This window comes from Lactuca virosa, chromosome 1 (assembly GCF_052849685.1).
Source record: "Lactuca virosa cultivar CGN04683 chromosome 1, Lactuca_virosa_CGN04683_v6, whole genome shotgun sequence".
In the NCBI taxonomy this organism is placed as follows: Eukaryota; Viridiplantae; Streptophyta; class Magnoliopsida; order Asterales; family Asteraceae; genus Lactuca; species Lactuca virosa.
Window position 1 is genome coordinate 91,230,964 of NC_136426.1, and position 18,327 is coordinate 91,249,290.

Genomic DNA, 18,327 nt, shown 5'->3' on the forward strand with positions numbered 1-18,327 from the left:
CAAGGAGATGTAGACCATTAGTATAAAGAGATGTTGTAAGTCTTTGTTTATGTTTATGTTTCTTCTATCGACGATTGCATCCCGAGTTTTTAATAAATCAATGAAAAACACTCTTTCGGGAATATTTTATGGGATAAATTCCACATTTGTAAATTAAAACTCTGATTTTAAAATAAGCATAAACTGGTCTTTTCTGACCGTGAAAATGAGGATGTCACAATTTATTAAACAATAATTGTTTATTTGTGCTCCTACCATTAGATTCGTTGTCAACGATATTATCTTCATGATACTTCATTCTTCCATATATATTTCTCGTTTTATAACTTTTTTTCCTTTACAATTCCCATAGTCTTTCACAAGAAGATCAACTGAAGGTCACTTCGAATCTAGTTTATGATCTTCATTTGGTAGAGAATTACTGTTGGAACTCTCAAAACCCTCCATTCATAAATGTGTTAGATAATTTTGGGAGCATTTCATTATTGTACCTATATTGTTATCATTTAAATAAAGATTTGGATTAAACTACAAAATTGGTCCCTGTGGTATTCAAAAAATTGTGGATAATGTCCAAAAAGTTTTCAACTTGCATGGATAGTCCAAAATCAAGAATTTTCTATGAATTTGGTCCCTAATAAAGTGAAAGGACTATTTTGCACTTATTATTTATCTTTATTTTATGAAAAAACTGCAAAAATGGTCCCTATAGTATGCATTTTTTGGGGTTTTAGTCCAAACTTCGACTATTTTGGATTGGTGGTCCTTTTGAGGTAGTTTCATTGCGTTTTTGGTCCCTCGGTAAACTGAAATGATTGTAATGCCCTTATGATACTTTTTTTTATGTTTTTTCTATTTAATTTAAATGAAAAAGAAAATAAATAATTAAATTGGACCCACATTTCTCTCTCTCTCTCTCTCTATATATATATATATATATATATATATATATATATATATATATAGACAAACATACACACACGATCCACACCCCCATTCTTCCCCAGCCGAACCATTCACCTTCATCGCTCCTTGCTTCACCCCACACCTTCGTCTTCTTCTCTGATGTACCTTCGCCTCATCGCCGATCTCTGTTATCGCCTGAAGTTAGCTATCCACAGGAAAAGGGAACGATAGCCCTAAATTATCCCCATCTAATCATCCATCGATTGACTACTGCTGAACCAAACCTCCCACCATTGGTGTTTCCAATTCCCACCTCCTTTGATAACTCCATGGCCTTCGATGTCCGGTGGCCCTATCTAAAATCTTCTTCGCTTCCTCGTCATCGCTCGTCGGATATCAGAGCGTCACCTGAAAGCTTTATCGTGGTTGTTCTGTCTGGCAGCTTTATGAATCTGATGGCTAGTGGTATCAGCAGTGGAGGGTTTATGGAGGTTTAAGTTCTAGTTTTCGACTTATTGAAGCAACGATATCCGATTTCTTACAAATTTGCATCTGATAATTTTGGAGGTTTAATTTCTAGTGTAGTTAATAGACTTGTGATTGATTTAGTGAATGGGATGATGTTTTTGCTCATTATTGATTAATTGGGTATTCACAGGAAAGCTTCAATAAACTCCCTTCAAGATTCAACAAGTATTTCGTGGTGACGAGGTGTTGGCTGATGGTAGCGGATTAAGATGGTGATGGAAGGTGATGTCCTGATGGTGATGACGAGAGAGATTGAATCAGGAAGTGAAGATGCTAATTTTTTACAGGGCAGGAATTTGAACGCCGATCTAGTATCACTTTTGGTGATGAAGATGGTTTTCAGCAAGGACTAAGAAGGAGGAGAGATTAAAGGTGGGTGACGAATTTGAGAGCAATGTATCTTTATGTGTGTATCTGGGTTCCATTCTAAACCACTAAACTCTCTCTATTTCTTTTTTGATCCTTGTCATTGTGTATTTACATTTTATGTCTTGTGTTTGTGTGTATGTGGATTTGTGTGTGCCTGCATCTGGATCTATATTTGTGTTAGAGTGTTAATTCAAACATTAGTTGTACAAGAAATATAGATAGCACCATCGATTTTAGTTGCAGGTTAGAGAGAGAGAGAGGGGGAGATAGATAGATAGAGAGAGAGAGAGGTGGGCCCCTCTTTTTTAATTATTAAAATAACTATTAGATTTAAAAAATTGAAAAAAAATGAAAAATAAATACCCCAAGGGTATTACAGTCATTCACTATTCAGAGAGACTAAAAACACAACGAAACTAGCTCAAAAGGACCATGAAACCAAAAAAGTCGAGGTTTGGACTGAAACCCCAAAAAAATGCATACCATAGGGACCATTTTTGTAGTTTTGTCTTATTTTATTTAGTATTTCATTAATTATAAAAAATTAAAAAATAAAATCCCACCCCATCCCACCCCACCTGTAACCCCCATCTCTCTCATCACATATTCTTCCTTTGTAATAAAACTTCACACACTCTTAACATATATATATATATATATATATATATATATATATATATATATATATATATATATATATATATATATATATATATATATATATATATATATAGAGAGAGAGAGAGAGAGGTAGGTTCAAATGTTTCTCACATCTATTGTGTGCTAGAATGCACCAATAAGAATTTAGTAAAAATTAAATGTATATTAAATGATATCCATACTTATAATTTCTTTTTATAGAAACTAATTAAATTCGTCATTAATGTCAACAATAATATTCTTTCAGAATGAACTCGTATTTAGAAGAATGAGAGTGTATTCTAGGAGAATGAGTGTGTATTCTAGTAGAATACACTCTCGTTTTTCATATTCCATGCAATTTTATTATATTTTAAGTGAGTGAGTCCTAAAACAAAAAACAAACCCATGCATAAAAACTTAGATGCGAATTCATTCTAAAAGAATGTTATTGCTGACATTAATGACGAATTTAATTAGTTTCCATAAAAAAAGAATTGTAATTATGGATATAATTTAATATACATACAATTATGGAAATCATTTAATATCTATTAAATAATTATTTAATTTTACTAAATTCCTATTGGTGCATTCTAGCACACAATAAATATAAGAAACATATTAACCTAGCCCTATATATATATATATATATATATATATATATATATATATATATATATATATATATATATATATATATACACTAAAATTTTTAAAAAACACACATAATGGACCTGCAACTCCAAAGCATACATAGATCACACACACACTTTGTGAATTTAAAATACACACACCAAACAACTTGAATAAATCTTTCCAGAATTGATGTTAAGCTTTCAATTTTCTCCAAAATAAAAGGTCCCAAATGTCTTCAAATGGTTTTCGTTGCCATTTAGATTCATCTTCAAACCCAACGAGGGTTTATACTTGGGTCTTGCTTATAAAGGGTGAAATCGTTTTTTATTGGGGATCTGAGAAAAGAAGCATTTAAAACCTAGGTGAAAGGGTTGACAATTGCAAGTCAATTGAAGGAAAAGTGGTTGGCGACTCAGATTCGCTGGAGATGGGTCTTGAATCTTCGAATATGGAGAAATCAGCATCGATGTGGGTTTCTTTGAGATCAATTTTTGGATGAGATAACGGGGTGGTGGGTAGTTGAAGGGAATGGTGTTTCATCGGAGGTGTGTTCACTGAAAGTGGGGTTCGATCCTTAGGAGGTTGAGCAAACGATGGGGGATGTCAACGATAAGGTTGGAGCTTTTAACAGGGAAATGTCTGTCGGTTGTTGAGCATGGTGGGATCGTGTACGATGGGGAGGTGGATTTTCCACTGTGGGTTCAATCGGCGGTCCTGGAGGAGTGGACGACATATGTGTTTGATTTGGATTTAGTAAGGTACAAGGATATTGAAGAGGAAATGGTGAGGTTGTTGCAGGTATGGGTGTGTATGTACAAGAAAAAGATATATATATATATATATATATATATATATATATATATATATATATATATATATATATAGAGAGAGAGAGAGAGAGAGAGAGAGAGTAGATGAAGTGATGGGGTGGGCCAACATAATTCTTTATTTTTGCGTTAATATTTATAGATTAAAAAAATACAAAAAAGAAATTAAAAGCGCAAAACAGTCAATTCAAGTGCTCCATGGACCAAAACTATGGAAATTTCTTAATTTTAGGACCAAATTCACGAAAAGATCTTGATGTTGGACATTTCATTCAAGTCGGAAACTTTTTGGACTCTATCTACAGACTTTTAAATACCATAAGGACCAATTTTGTAGTTTTGTCAAAGAGTTGTTATGGTAAGAATATAAAATTGTTGATGGACCGATTTTATACGATATTTACTTACCTTTGTGGGTTGAGTTCTCGGTTTGACCCATGATCATCTATATCGTTTCCATATCTCACATTAGGATATATCTCCATCTATATATACATGTGATGTGAAACATACTAAGAGACACAATATACACACTAAAATTCGTGGGTCCTGACGATTTTAGAGATAGTTCTTGAGATCAACAGGAAAACCAATCATAATCATAATGAATCATGTATGTAATCATCTTTTCTTGTTTAAGTTTCTTTTAATCAGATTCGAGATTAAAGATCTAAAGTTTAAGCTTCCACTTTTATGTTTATGTTTTGATGATGAGAATAACCAACAAAATGTCCTAGAGGCCAAAGGTAAGTAAATATCGTATAAAAACCGTTCCGGTTGAACCAGTAAAACTAGTCAAAACCGGGAATTTTAAAAAAAAACATTTTTTTTTTCATTTTTTGTATTTTTTTTTATAATTAAAATTGATAATAATGTAATTATGACATCATCCGGTTTTTCCGGTTTTTAAGACCGGTCCGACCAGTTGAACCATCGAATCAATAAGACGGCCACTTCGGTCTCCGTTTCAAAGCCTTGGTCAACATGTCGGCATGACCTAAGCTCAAGAGATCCTCCACGGTGTTGGATTAATCACTTTTCATATTTCATATTTTAGGAGTTCCTTTTGTCTAGTTTAAGTAAGGGGTATTTTTAGAAAAGTATCCATATTTAAGTTTTTATCTCCTCCATAGTTTTAGAATTTCACGTCATTAATAATTAGGTCAAGTTATCCTTTAACCTACTAGATAAGCTGGATACCTTTTATATAGTATATATAGGAACATATATTAAGAATCAATCCTCCCAAGTTTTCTTTGCTTCTTTCTTTTGATGCACAAGGTTTGATATCAAGCTTTTGTTTACACACCTTCCCACAACCTCATCTTCATCAGGCAACCTCATCTTCATCAGGCATCAGCTGCCTTCAACGACCTACAACCTTTGGTTTCGGTCAAAGACCTACGACGGATTTCACAAGAAAAAAAAATCGAACCCCACACAATGAAAACTTCATCTTCATCACCTAGAAAAAGGGAAGATAAGGGAACTCCACTGCAACTTTCTACATAATTTTGGAAGATTTGGACTCTTGTTTCCACAGAAATAACATAATATAGTTTATTTTATTTAGTATCCAATTTGGGTATGAAAACATAAAGATATTATATTTCCAACTTATTACAAGCTTGATCAGAAGCAAGGTTTTTTAGCCAGATTGAATCGGATTGAACTGATATATCGTCGTCATTTCTATGCCACGACCACTTGGCATAACTTGAATTCACTATCTCAAGTCGCCCATGCCCAAAACTGACTTCCCTAAATACCGATATCGTTGGTTGTGGTTCTTTGTACCTACAAAACATGGTTTTCATAAATTGTCAATATTCAAACAAATGTGTTGAAAAAAAGACGACATTTTTACTTGAGTCAACTCACTTCCCAGCAGAGCGTCCACGGTTGCCTCCATCCCCGATTGTGATATGAACCGGGGCACAATCATCACTATTTTGATTGTAAACCCGAATCTGCAAGTATATATAACAAGCGACATACATGATCAGTTTGTTTATCGACAAAAAACGATAACTTTAGGTTTAGATCTAGTTGGCTTACAAAGCGCTCATAAGCATGGACGTGTCCTGCAAAAACGACATCAACACGAGCTTCATAAAGCAATCCCTCCATAGATTCCTTCATATCGACCGACTGTTTCTCCCCTTGATGATCAACATTTGAGTTATACCATGGAGCATGAATAATCACGATGAGCCATGGTGTTTTGCTCCGGTCGACCTTCTTCAAATCAGACTCTAACCATCGATATTGGTTCGACCCAGGTCCAAAATCGGTGTAGGAACCCAACATGATGACGTGGACACCGGAGACCTCAAACGAGTAATACAAATTCGACGTGGACCCGCTCTCCTCAAACGGCATATGCCACCTGGCGTTGTAGGAAGTGAACGGAGTTGGGTGAGTGGCCGGAATTATCTCCATCTCGTGGTTGCCTTGTGTCACCATCCATGGCCGTTTGCTCGCTAGCGGCTCCACCAGCCGGCCGAATGAGTCCCAGATGGGTTGCACCATCTCGGCGTAACATAAATCTCCGGGTAGCAGAAACACGTCGTAGTTTGCTTGTGAGATGTGTTCAAGCGTCGTTTTCGTCCATTCGGTTTGTCCAAGATCACCTGCATGCGTTTAAACTTTAAATTAATTCCCACTTCTTCATATGCACTAACAACACAAGTTACTGAAGGACGAAAGAAGATGTAAGAATTTTGTAACCTGAAATAGCAAATTTGATCGGAAATTGAGCCGGAGGAGTCTTGAAAGAGTATTCAGGGGTTGAAACAGGGGCAAAAGAGTAATAATACATGGTGTTTGGATCCAATGGACCTATTACGACGTCGTGTATTTCACCGGAGGTGTAATTTATATACTTGTAAGACGAAATGGTCCCTTTGGCCGAACTTTTGTATTTCCCCGGAGATGTACCGTAGTTTACCATGGCTGGAGTATGTTCGTCGGTAATCCATGAAATTCTCATCCTGTCTTCACCAACCAACGACACATGAATCTGTTAAAACCGCAAATTATTACAATATTCTGTTTGATGATGAAATTAGGGCAATGAGAGAGTAGTAAGTGAGTACTTGTTGTGGAGTGGTCGAATCAGCATCTTCGGCTAGTGATACAAAGAGATCCTCCCGCGGCGGAGGCCGCTCATATGCGTGAGAAATTTCCATGGCTCCGGCGAAGACGACGGCCACCATCGCCAGCAACCTGAACTCCGGGAAGCTCATATCGGAACGAGAAGAGAGAGGGAAAGATGACGATAGATGAGCAATGGGAGTGACTAGAGAAGGGTTTAGGTGTAGGATCTGGACCTTTAAATCGTAGTTGTTGAATGGATAGGTATTATTTAGAAATTAGAGCTACAAAACAAAATCAATTTTTGACGAAAACTTCATAATCTAAAGAGATATATGATTGAATTGATCAATCAAAGACGGAAGTTTTGACCAAAACACTTATGCCAATCTTCTGTTTCTCTCTCACACAGTGAAACATTCACTTGTTGAGTTCGATTTTGTTTTTTCCGTCGAATCAGTCGTAGGTCGTTGACGACAGCTGTTGAGGGAATGAGGTTTAACGGGAAACGATGGATAATCTCATAATCTTATGAGGTAGAGTAAATTACACGAATGGTCCCTATGGTTTTGGGTAATTTGCGCGTTTAGTCTCTAACTTTTTTTTTAACTCGGACCATCCCTAACATCCAATTTTGTTGCGTCGTTGGTCCCTGCTCTTTGTGAAATGACTATATTACCCTTACTGATTCTTTTTCTAATTTATTTATTGGTAATTGTATTTCTATATATTTTTGTTATTTGTTATTATTAATTTATTAATTTATTTATTGTTAAATGTATTATTCTTTAACCTTCATCGATCTGGTTACTTTCTTGCAGGAGGAAACTACCACCCATACGCCATCGGAAATCACCACCACCTCTGTATAAATTACCACCATCTTTCCTGCCATAAAATAATTGAAGAATCCAGATGAACCTCGATACCATAAATCCATTCAAACGAGAAATGAAATCCAAAATCCAAACAAGAAATCAAAACCAGGAATTCAAATGAGAAATTTAAACCGAAAATCAAACCTAAAACCAATTGATTTAAACCAGAAACTCTCCTTGCAAAGTAGATATCAAAACTGGAAAAAATCAAAAACTAGAAATCGACCCAAAATTACATTTGCAGCAAAATCTACCCAAAAATACATTTCGAGGAGTAGATGTGACGACGACCATGGGTGGTTGTCATTTTCATCGATTTAGGGTTTAGATCATAACTAGGTGAGAGAAGATGGTGACCACCATTGTTTTAGTGATTAGTGATCTAGGATTTAGATCTTAAGCAAGATTTAGGGTTTTCGTTGAAAGGTTCCGACGAAGTTGAAGGGCGCCGACGATGTTGAAGGGCGGCAACTGAGGTTCTTTTAGCAAAGTCGTCGCCGATGAAGCATTCCAGCGCTTCATAGTGTTCTGATTTAGGGTTCCAAACTTCCATCTTTAGAGAAGAGAAAAAGAGGGAAAGAGAAGAGATGTAGAGATAATCCGATATATTAACTGGTGGGTGTTGTTGGTGGTTTCCGGTGGGCAGGCGGTGGTGCAGATCAATGGAAGAAAAAGTCAATTGTGTCGATCGGTGGCATACGGACGACGTTTGACGATTTCCGGTGGTTCGACGCCGTCTGTGTTGAGAAGAGTAGATTCAGAGAAAAGATATGGTGAGTAGACGTATAATGCTTTTAGAAGTGAGTGGGTTGGGGGTGAATCTAGGGTTGGGGTTAGGTAGTTAATTTATTTTATTTTAATTCATTTTATTTTAATCTTTAATATAAAAAGAAAAACAAATCATTAATAAATTAATAAATAAATCAGAAAGGGCAAAATAATCATTTCATGTCTGATAAGGACCAAGCGTGTAACAAAAGCAAACAGTAGGGACTTTCTGAGTTAAAAAAATAAGTTAGCGACCAAACACGCAAATTACACTAAACCACAGGGACCATTCGTGTAATTTACTCTATGAGGTATGACCTATGAGGCAGTTTTGGTGGTTGTTTTGTTTGAGTACCGGAGGTGCTCCATCCTCGTGAAAATTTTTGAAAAAAAAAAAAAAAAAAAAAAAACCATTCTATCTCATTTTCAATTTGTGGGACCTTTATCCGTTAGATCAACAAAATTATTGAAAATAGTTCATAAATTATTAATTAACAAGTTTCTTAAAAAAACTGAAGTTTAGAATTTCAGATTCTACAAGTCTTTTGGAATGAATAAGATTTTAAAAACTAATATGAATGTTCTTAATGGGTCAATGGCAAAGCATTGATAATAATCGAACGATTTACCGATTGAGGTTGTTATGGTTGTTTTTCTAAGTTTTATCCTCTTTTCAAATTCAATTTTTTATAGATATTTATAGTAGATTATAACATGTTGGACAAAACTTTGCTGATAGAAACCATAAACTTATAACTAATAAATAATATTTAATAGTTCGAAAGTTATAACTTCTACTTGTATATAAATGTTTGAGAAAATTAGTTTGAAACTTTTAAAATACGTAAAATTACATAAAACCATATTTGTTTTAAAAAAGTAAATATATAAGTTATATTTTTAAGGGTAATGTAATGAAATTATTATATCATGCGGCAATTTTTTTCTTAAACGCTACTTTAAGTAGCTTTTATATTAAAAGTTTTTTGTTTAAAACAAAAACTTTAATCCCACACTCGAATAAATTTTTTTCTTATATTTGAGTTTTTTTTTTAAAAAGTTAATAACTAAAAGCTCTTAAAATCTCGTTGTGGAACACACTCTGTTTTAGTAACATACACGTTTTAATATGATACATCTTTTTTAGTTTTTTTATCGATTGAGAAATAACCTAAAACATATACTTCAATCCAAGTAAAACTCTTACCTACAAAAGTTTAACACAACTTATAAAAACAAATTTTAGTGGATTCTAGGAGTTCGGCTAGTCTATAAACGGACTCTAACAATACATAGTAACAAGACAACGAACAGTTAATAGAAGCTTTGATAGGTTCTCAAGAATCATCTAAATTTGACGGTTGAGTTAGTGATATATCGAGTGAAAGAGACATGGTAATTGGGAGAAAAACGTAAGACTCGAGTTTATATTGTACAATGATAGGACCTAGAAGAGATCGTTGAAGTATTTTTAAGGGGATTGTCATGCCCATATAGAGGTCCTTACTGTAGTTTTCGTAAGGAGAAATGATGTCCAAAATGACACATGGTTCAAAGACTTATTGTTTGGTGTTTCGTGTTTCATGTATGTACCATATATCTACCGTAAAAAAATGTGTCATGTCCGATTTTTCGAATTCAGATTCTGATAGTAGGTTTAGATATTTTGATATTGAAATATACTTTTGATTTTGCTATTTTGTATTTATTTATTTTGTAAATTTTGAGTTAGTGAACAAAAATATGAAATTTGGTTAGTAACTATTAAGTTTGGTGAAGTGTTAAAGTGCTAAATTTAAATTTTCTATTTTTTCCCAATTCACTACTTTCGCTTTACTATTTATATGTTCGTTTTTTTTTAAATTCATATTAATTTACATGTATGATGTAACGTCCGTGTTTCTAGGCTAGGCATTAATATTGACATAATAGTCTAGGTTAACCTTTGTAACTCATTTTGAAGAAATGAAAAGGAATTATGTAAATATTATGTGTTTTATGCTTAATTATTAGGATTTAATTAATTAAGAATAAAAATGAGCGTCGAAAATAAATATTAGATAAAGCCGATATTTATTAAGAAAGTTGTAGTGGTCGTGACAAGGATTACGGATATATAAACAATACCGAAATCCGAGTTATAACGAAGAAGTTATGATCTGTCAAAGTTTCGCGACAAAATCGACATGGTGCCGAATGACGTAAAAAGTGAGTTTTTGATAAACTACTTTTTAGCCTTAGTGATCTAAACGAAAGTCGTAGTGTTCGTTAAACCGAGAGTATATATAAAAAGAACGTCCAAATCTGACTTCGTATGAGGAAGTTATGATTTTTCTAAGTTTCAGCTTAGCAGTAGACAGCTAAAAACTCAAATTTTAGATCGAGTGGTTTTTAGCCGACACAACCTGAACGAGAATCGAAGGTCTCGTCAATAGTAGTACAACGGTAAAAAGACAGATGAAAACGGACGTCGAATGAAGAAGTTATGAATTTTTAACGGATTTCCGGTCCCGGTCTGTTAAAAATAATAATATTAAAATTAAAGTCAAAATTAGCCGACGAAGTCTAACCGAAAGTTGTAAAGCGTAATTTTACCTACGCGTGCATATAAAGAAAACGTCAAAAAACGGAGCTCGTATGCGAAAGATATGGATTTTAGAAGTTTTGGCACAAAAATCGAGAAAAAATGCCAAATCCGAGAAATTTCGCATGGTGGAACTTCGGCCACGTCACCCTCGCTGCATGCGCGCCACGTGTCCGAAATCTGCTGAGTCACCGAGGCCAGCTGGCGAGGCGTGTCGCCTTCCCTCGCATCCGAAGTACGGTCCAATGGGGGTCCGACGCGTGCCCTTGCTTGACGTGTCCGAGTTTCGCACCAAGTGCCACGACCGAACCCTCGAACCATAGACCTCGGTCCAATCAGGAGGCGACACCAGGACCCTCGCACGTGCGACCCATGTGATTTCGCTTCGGATCTGCTGACGCGTGGAGGCTTCTCAGCCCTTGGATCAGGAGCCTCGCCCCTATAAATCGGAGGGTGCGAGACCTCCCGGTGATACTTTGAAAACTTGTCATTTTTAGCCCCTTTTTCAATATTTCTCTCATTCCAACTTCCCCCAAAGCCCAGGTATTATACCAAACACCCGAAATTCGCCCCGAAGTGCCCGAGAAGCCCGAGAAATTTATCTTTTCGGTTTCGAAGCCCAACCTTCGCAGAGCCCGGTTTCTCAATAAAACTCCCGGTTTTATTAGAAACGATCGTTTTAGGAAACGAAGTGCTGTCCGATTATCATTAAATCAAGTGAGTGTATAGTTACTTTCATCTTAGACATAGATATGAAGTATTTTATATAAAATACGTGCTATGTGAATATATATTGTTTGCTTATTTGAGATGGATATTGAAGGAATGATTTATACAGGTTTTTAAACTGTATATGTATTTTTATCTACAAATATGTTGGGTAAAACATGGGTAGATGAATTAGATGATGTGTGATGAAATAAAAAGTGATGAGAGGTATCGATGTTTAAGATGATCTAGTCATCTAGCAGAGTATAGACGACGGACACAGACTACTTTAGATAGTCCAGTGGAACGTTAGCAGACTCGTAGTCGGTAGGTATGTTTGAACTATATGTTCATAAGGTGTTCTCGAACTATATGTTCATTAGATGTTTTTAAACCATGTGTTCATCCGATAGTTGTTCTTTTTGACACTATTACGTGTCGGGGTACGGGAGCGTACGAGAGTACTTTATTAGTATTTTCCCTATACTTTTTATTCTGAAGAGCTTTGGAGTCTTCGTTTCTTTTTATGAAGTGATCGGACGAGCTTCATGAGTCAGAGTTTCCATTCTCGATGCCGGATAGGGTGAGTCTGGGGGTAAAATACCTCACGATATTCAGACCACTGCCTAGGCATGAGTCAACGTTTCAATTCTCGATGCCGGATAGGGTGAGTCTGGGGGTTACATACCTCACGATATTCAGACCACAGCCTAGGCAAAGTTCGATGCTGGATAGGGTGCGTCTGGGGGTTACATACCTCACGATATTCAGACCACGGCCTCGGCAAAGTTCGATGTTGGATAGGGTGAGTCTGGGGGTAAATTACCTCACGATATTTGGACCACGACTAGGCATTGATAACTACCCCTGACTTAATTGTATTGTGGTTCTTTCTTTTACGAACGAAGGTTCGTGGTTAAACTTATTCCATTCATTTGATGTCTTTATCGATCCTCGTTTGCTGCTAGGGAATTTCTGAAGCAGTTTCGTTAGTTGGTTGTTCATATCGATCCTTTAGGCTAGATCTAGTAAGATCACTGTATAGGATCAGTATGTGGGGATCGACGTTTGTTAGTGCTTGTAGTATAAACCTTGGGCAGCGATGGACTTCGTGCCTATTCCTTAGGATGAATCCTTAGGAACGAGTGATAGTTGATTCTTAGGGTAAATCCTTAAGAAATAAATAAGATAATGGGGATTGGGTAATTGGGTTGATTGTTTGATGTTTAAGCATAATAAATTTATTTATTGTGGGTTGAAAACCCTATATGCTCACCAGGCTCCCAAGCCTGATCCACGCAGTTTAGTTGTATCACAGGTATCGATACGAAGTTGCTTTACACTGAGAGATTAAAAGAGAAGTAGATCACTAGTGTAAATGAATGTAAGTTTTGTTTATGCTTATGTTTTTGTATTGACGATGACGTCCCAATGGTTTGAATGAATATAATACATTTCTTCCGAAATGATTTGATAACATATTTATCATGTTTTTCTGGGAACAAATTCCACAACACTTTTAATCAATTGATTACTCTGAAATTATTTTAAAAGCATAAATTAAACCGGTCTTTTCTGACTGTGAATTTGGGGATGTCACAGTTGGTATCAGAGCATTAGTTTAAGCGAACTAGGAATTTGTAGGATTTCTAGACTTAAACTTAGAATGCTAAGCGATGATTGTGAGATGAGTGTCTGATATATTTTAGACACGAGCACAAGTTTATTTTAGGAAAGTTGCCTAAAATGTTTTATGTGTTAAATATTTTATGTTACAGCTACAAAGATGCCTTATATGCTATTATTTGTTCGGATCTATGGTCTGTTGCCGACCGGATCTGGAAACTTTATGTGTTTAGGATTCTAAGCGTATGACTACGATATTAGAACTAGCATGTAAACGTTTCGAAGTGATAAGGAGATTTATACGTCTATCGTAAATAAAGCTTTCCTATCTTAAATTCTCGCCCGGTATACCGAACGTCTGTTTGGGTGTACAAAACATTATGGTGAAGACTCGTAGAGAATTGAGTAGATGGAGGAAATGAAAAGCTTATGATAGTGAATGATACCTATCAGAAGATATCGTAAGAGTGGTATCTTGCCTTTAGAATATGTCTGATAAAATAATGGAACGTTTAGAGGGGTACGGTACGTCTGAAGTACACCTTCGATTGGCAGGATGATGGAATGATTGGTGTAATTCTTGAAGTTGTCCCATCGTCTGGAATTTCCATCACCAACCAAGTTGAAGTAGAATTGATGATTGAAGATACGCATGGAAGAAGTCCTAGTAGAATCTAGGAAAATTTTATGATTAATTAGACACATTCGTATGTGTTAAATTGTTTTGTGATTTTAGGACTTGGGGACTACGAGACAATACTTGGGACGAGTATGAGTAGGTGTGAATAGTAGTAGAGATCTATACTACTGGAAGCACAGGACTCACACTTGGATCAGGGAAAGTCACAAGGTTACCAAGGAGAAGTAATTGATTTCGTCTTATTCTAGTCTGTCGTTACCATCGTTTCGGTAATGACTAAGAAGATGATTGTTATTCCGACCCTAGAGGTCATATCGAATCGAGTCCGACTACGATGAGTTTATTACGTGGTTCAGATAACCAAGTTCGATGTAGTATCTGACTTAAGCCAAATTGAAGTAAAGGATGATCAAAGCGATCAATAGAAGTATCACATTCGTTGTTAAAGAAGTTGGGTTAGGTTGTGTTCTGACCCAAAGGGATAAAGTGATAGCGTATGCATCGAGGCAATTGAAAGAGCATGAAAAGAACTACCCCACTCATGATCTGGAGTTGGCAGCGGTAGTATTCACCTTAAAGATATGGAGGCACTATCTTTATGGCATTAAATGCAAACTTTTCATTGATCATAAGAGTCTTCAATATCTCTTTAATCAAACGGAATTGAACATGAGACAACGACGCTGGCTAGAGTTATTCAAGGACTACGACTGTGAGATACTTTACCACCCTGGTAAAGCAAATGTTGTTGCTGATGCTCTCAGTCGGAAGGTAAACCTTGAAAAGAAAAGGCCAAGAGCGTTGAGAATTGAAGTTGTCTCGACAATTGTGGAAAGTATAAAGAAAGATGAAGAGGAAGCTTTAGAGAAAAATGACCGAAAGGAAGAACGTTTGGGCAAAACGTTGGTGTTTGATACAAACGGTCAAGGATTGAAGGTATTCCAAAATAGGATTTGGGTACCTAAGACGGGAGGAGTAAGAGATCTTCTGATGGAAGAAGCTCACAAGACCATGTACTCGATTCATCCCGGCAGTACAAAAATGTATAAGGATCTAAAACCCTATTACTGGTGGCCGACGATGAAGCTCGATGTTACTAAGTATGTGGCCGAGTGTGTAACATGTGCTAGGGTTAAGGCACAACATCAGAACGTGTATGAGAGTTTAGAACCTTTACCTGTACCCATGGGTAAATGGGAAGACATTGTTAGTCCCTAATTTGCCTGTGTATCAATCAGATCCGTTTGATGGTGCGGAATCCCAATCAAACGGATGATGTCAGATCAGAAAGAAGAGAAGAAGAAGAAGAATATGATGAATCTTGTATGTATTGATATGAATGAAGATCCGGATACAAGATTCACACACACACTAACACACACTCTCTTTTCTCTCTCTTTCTCTCTCTAGAACACCTTCAAATGCACACACTTAAGCTCCTCTATTCTATGTGTTCATCACTCTATTCCTCACACCCCTCACCCCTATATATACTCGACTGGGCCGCAAACTGGGTTTACGGCCGTAAACGGAGTTTACGGTCGTAAACACCCATTGGGCCGTAAACAGAGTTTACGGTCGTAAACCTGTTTACGGCCGTAAACACTATCTGGCCGTAAACCTGACCGTAAACACATATAATATTACAGAAAATTACAATCAACTAGAAAAGCAAAGTATAAACCATATTTTTGACCCAACAATCTCCCCCTTGGTTTATAGCTTTCTTTTCTTTTCTCAAATGACCCAACAAGCTTCCCCTAAAAAGTAGTTGGCTTTCTTGATAATCTTCATTAGGAGCTTTGGCTTCAGCTTTAATCTTCGAATTCTTCACAGCTTCAAGATGAACATATGAATCTTCAATGAATGACTTCATCTTGAGCAGTTGGGCTTTTCTTCAGAATTTGGCTTTGAACGCACATTGGGTGAGGAGGCTTTTTGATAAGATTCTTGAAAGATAGCGCTTTCAACTTGAGAATCTTCAAAGAGAATACCAGTGAGAACAAATCTTCTGGATCACTTCAGTAGGTTCAAGATAGCAGCAGATTGACTGAGGAGGCTTCAATGCAATCCGTCACATAATCTTCAATTTCAGCTTCACCTTGCTTCTGGGGTTGAAAGATTGAATTTGAAAGAATAATCTTCATTTCTTGCTCCTTCGAATGAGAATTCTTCGATGCTCATGGATGAAACTTTGGCTCAGAAATCTTCGACACAAACTTCCATGAGTTTCATCTTCACCTGAATTCACTATTCAAGACAAAACAAAACTAAAAGAAAAATTTAGCACACAATATTTTTGGAATTTTCATATTTTCTGAAAAAGAAATAAAACAGAAATAACACTATTTTTGGATTTTTAATTTTCTGATTTTTGTTTGTTTTTAAAATTTTTAATTCTCCCCTAATATTTAAATTAGAAGAAAACTATGAACAAATTTATCAAAAATAAAATGATATCTAACTTTAAGAATGATTTGGGATCAAAGTTTTTAGACAACCCTAATCCACTTTTCGGTACCTTTTATCTTCACGTCTTTGTCTGGTCGATCGCCGGTATTGTTGTCCACTTAAACACGAAAAATTGTGACAGATTTAGGACATACTATTTGTTATAAGACAAGGTGAACCTAAGTTCCTAGATATTAAATCTGATCCTAAGTTCCTAGATACTATATCTTAAGGACCATTCAGCTGACGACGACCAGGGATATTGTTGTCCACCTAAATTGAGCAACGAGATCTATAGACAATCTTTGAGTGTTCAATTTTAATTGTACTGGAACATGTTTCCCGCTTCCTGATATGCCCCAGTAATCAAGAACTTCCAGAGTACTCCTTACATCGGGTGAGCAGACAATCATTAAGAGAGAGAATGGATTCAGATTATTATTAATTATAGTTCTTAGAGGGATTGAGAAGTAGAATGGTGCATATACTGTGTACCAGGTCGGATTATGAGTCACGCAAAGGAGACAGTATATGGCTAACAGATAGGAAGAGTTTCACATAAATAATATGCAGAGAAATAGATTTGCATATGTTGTTGTCCAGGTCGGATCTCTTCCAATCACGCAAAGGATGCAACATATGACTGACAGATAGGAAGAGAAAGAAAACGATTTTCTACAGACCTAACTCATCGGAATTTACCAGTCGCCCCATCAATACCGGAATTAAGGACATAATCCGCACATCGAGGAAAAGTTAATCCACAGTTCCAGATACGAGTTCTTTAATATGACCAGTAGATTCCCATATATATCTCCCTGCTCAACCTATCCGAGCGTCGTATTGTCAGTCTAAACGGATTTAACTAGGTCAAGATTTGTCAAGTCTAAGAATTTCTTAAGTTCAACTCTACCTAGTCAAGTCCATTTAGAATCTTTCGTGCCTACCAGCGCATCAAACCCAGAGCATAGACCCTTCAACTTTGGGTACGTTACGCAGACTCAGATTGCCTGTTATCACTTGATAATATCACTTCCCAAAACATCTCACTCAAACTCATTTCATTAACCAACATATTTTTGGATTTTTGGATTTTCTAATGTTTTTGGATTTTGTTTAAAACTTTCTAATTTTTTTGTTTTGTTTTTATTTCTCTCTCTAAATTTGTGCATAGGAGAGAAACGAAAGTAAATGCGCAAATTTAAACTATCCTAAAACAAAAATTAGTCTTTAAAGTGAATCAGCTTACGAAAAACTCAGGAGTATAGAGAAGAAAACTCAAACCGTAAGTCACCGATTGAATTTGCATCCAGAAGGTCTGAGAACAGCACGTGTAATCTCAGAACAGATCCACAAATTCTTCACATCGTTAAGCACTAACCCCATGAGTGATCCCTTCCTTTCTTCCCTTCCCACAAAAGACACATACTCTCAAACAAGAAGGTCAAAGTTTAAAGTCAAAGGTCAAACTTTAAAGTCAAAGTCAAAACTTTAAGTAAAAAGTCAAAATTTAAAAACTAAAATTTTTGGTTGTAAATGGAGTTTACGGTTGACAGCAAACTCCCAGAAAACCCTTATAAATACGATTTTTCAGTAGAAACGATTCCCTTCACTACGTAAACACTAACAGCAGGTTCGAACTTCAAAGATATCGGTTGAAATAGCCCA

At 36.1% G+C, this 18,327-nt stretch overlaps 1 protein-coding gene across 2 annotated transcripts; it reads right to left on the reverse strand.

The window, feature by feature from the left end:
- Window positions 1–5,454: 5,454 nt before the first annotated feature.
- On the reverse strand, window positions 5,455–7,487 carry LOC145151065 (putative purple acid phosphatase 20). 2 transcript variants are annotated; one of them, XM_079075316.1, is made up of 5 exons: window positions 7,007–7,487; window positions 6,639–6,930; window positions 5,967–6,541; window positions 5,790–5,878; window positions 5,455–5,705 (listed from the first exon to the last, which is right to left on the reverse strand). In XM_079075316.1, exons 1-5 carry the CDS (start codon window positions 7,154–7,156, stop codon window positions 5,513–5,515), a joined length of 1,299 nt encoding a protein of 432 aa, XP_078931442.1. In that variant the 5' UTR covers window positions 7,157–7,487; the 3' UTR covers window positions 5,455–5,512. The 2 variants fall into 2 exon arrangements, with proteins under 2 accessions (XP_078931442.1, XP_078931443.1); XM_079075317.1 differs by having other exon boundaries at window positions 6,639–6,905; window positions 7,007–7,115.
- Between the last annotated feature and the right edge of the window lie 10,840 nt (window positions 7,488–18,327).

Bases quoted from the DNA above. Each gene is read 5' to 3' on its own strand.
- LOC145151065 (XM_079075316.1), bottom strand. From the start codon at position 7,156: ATGAGCTTCCCGGAGTTCAGGTTGCTGGCGATGGTGGCCGTCGTCTTC. The intron at 6,931-7,006 runs GTACTCACTTAC...CGGTTTTAACAG, and splicing joins ATTCGACCACTCCACAACAA to ATTCATGTGTCGTTGGTTGG. The intron at 5,706-5,789 runs GTGAGTTGACTC...CATGTTTTGTAG, and splicing joins CGTGGACGCTCTGCTGGGAA to GTACAAAGAACCACAACCAA.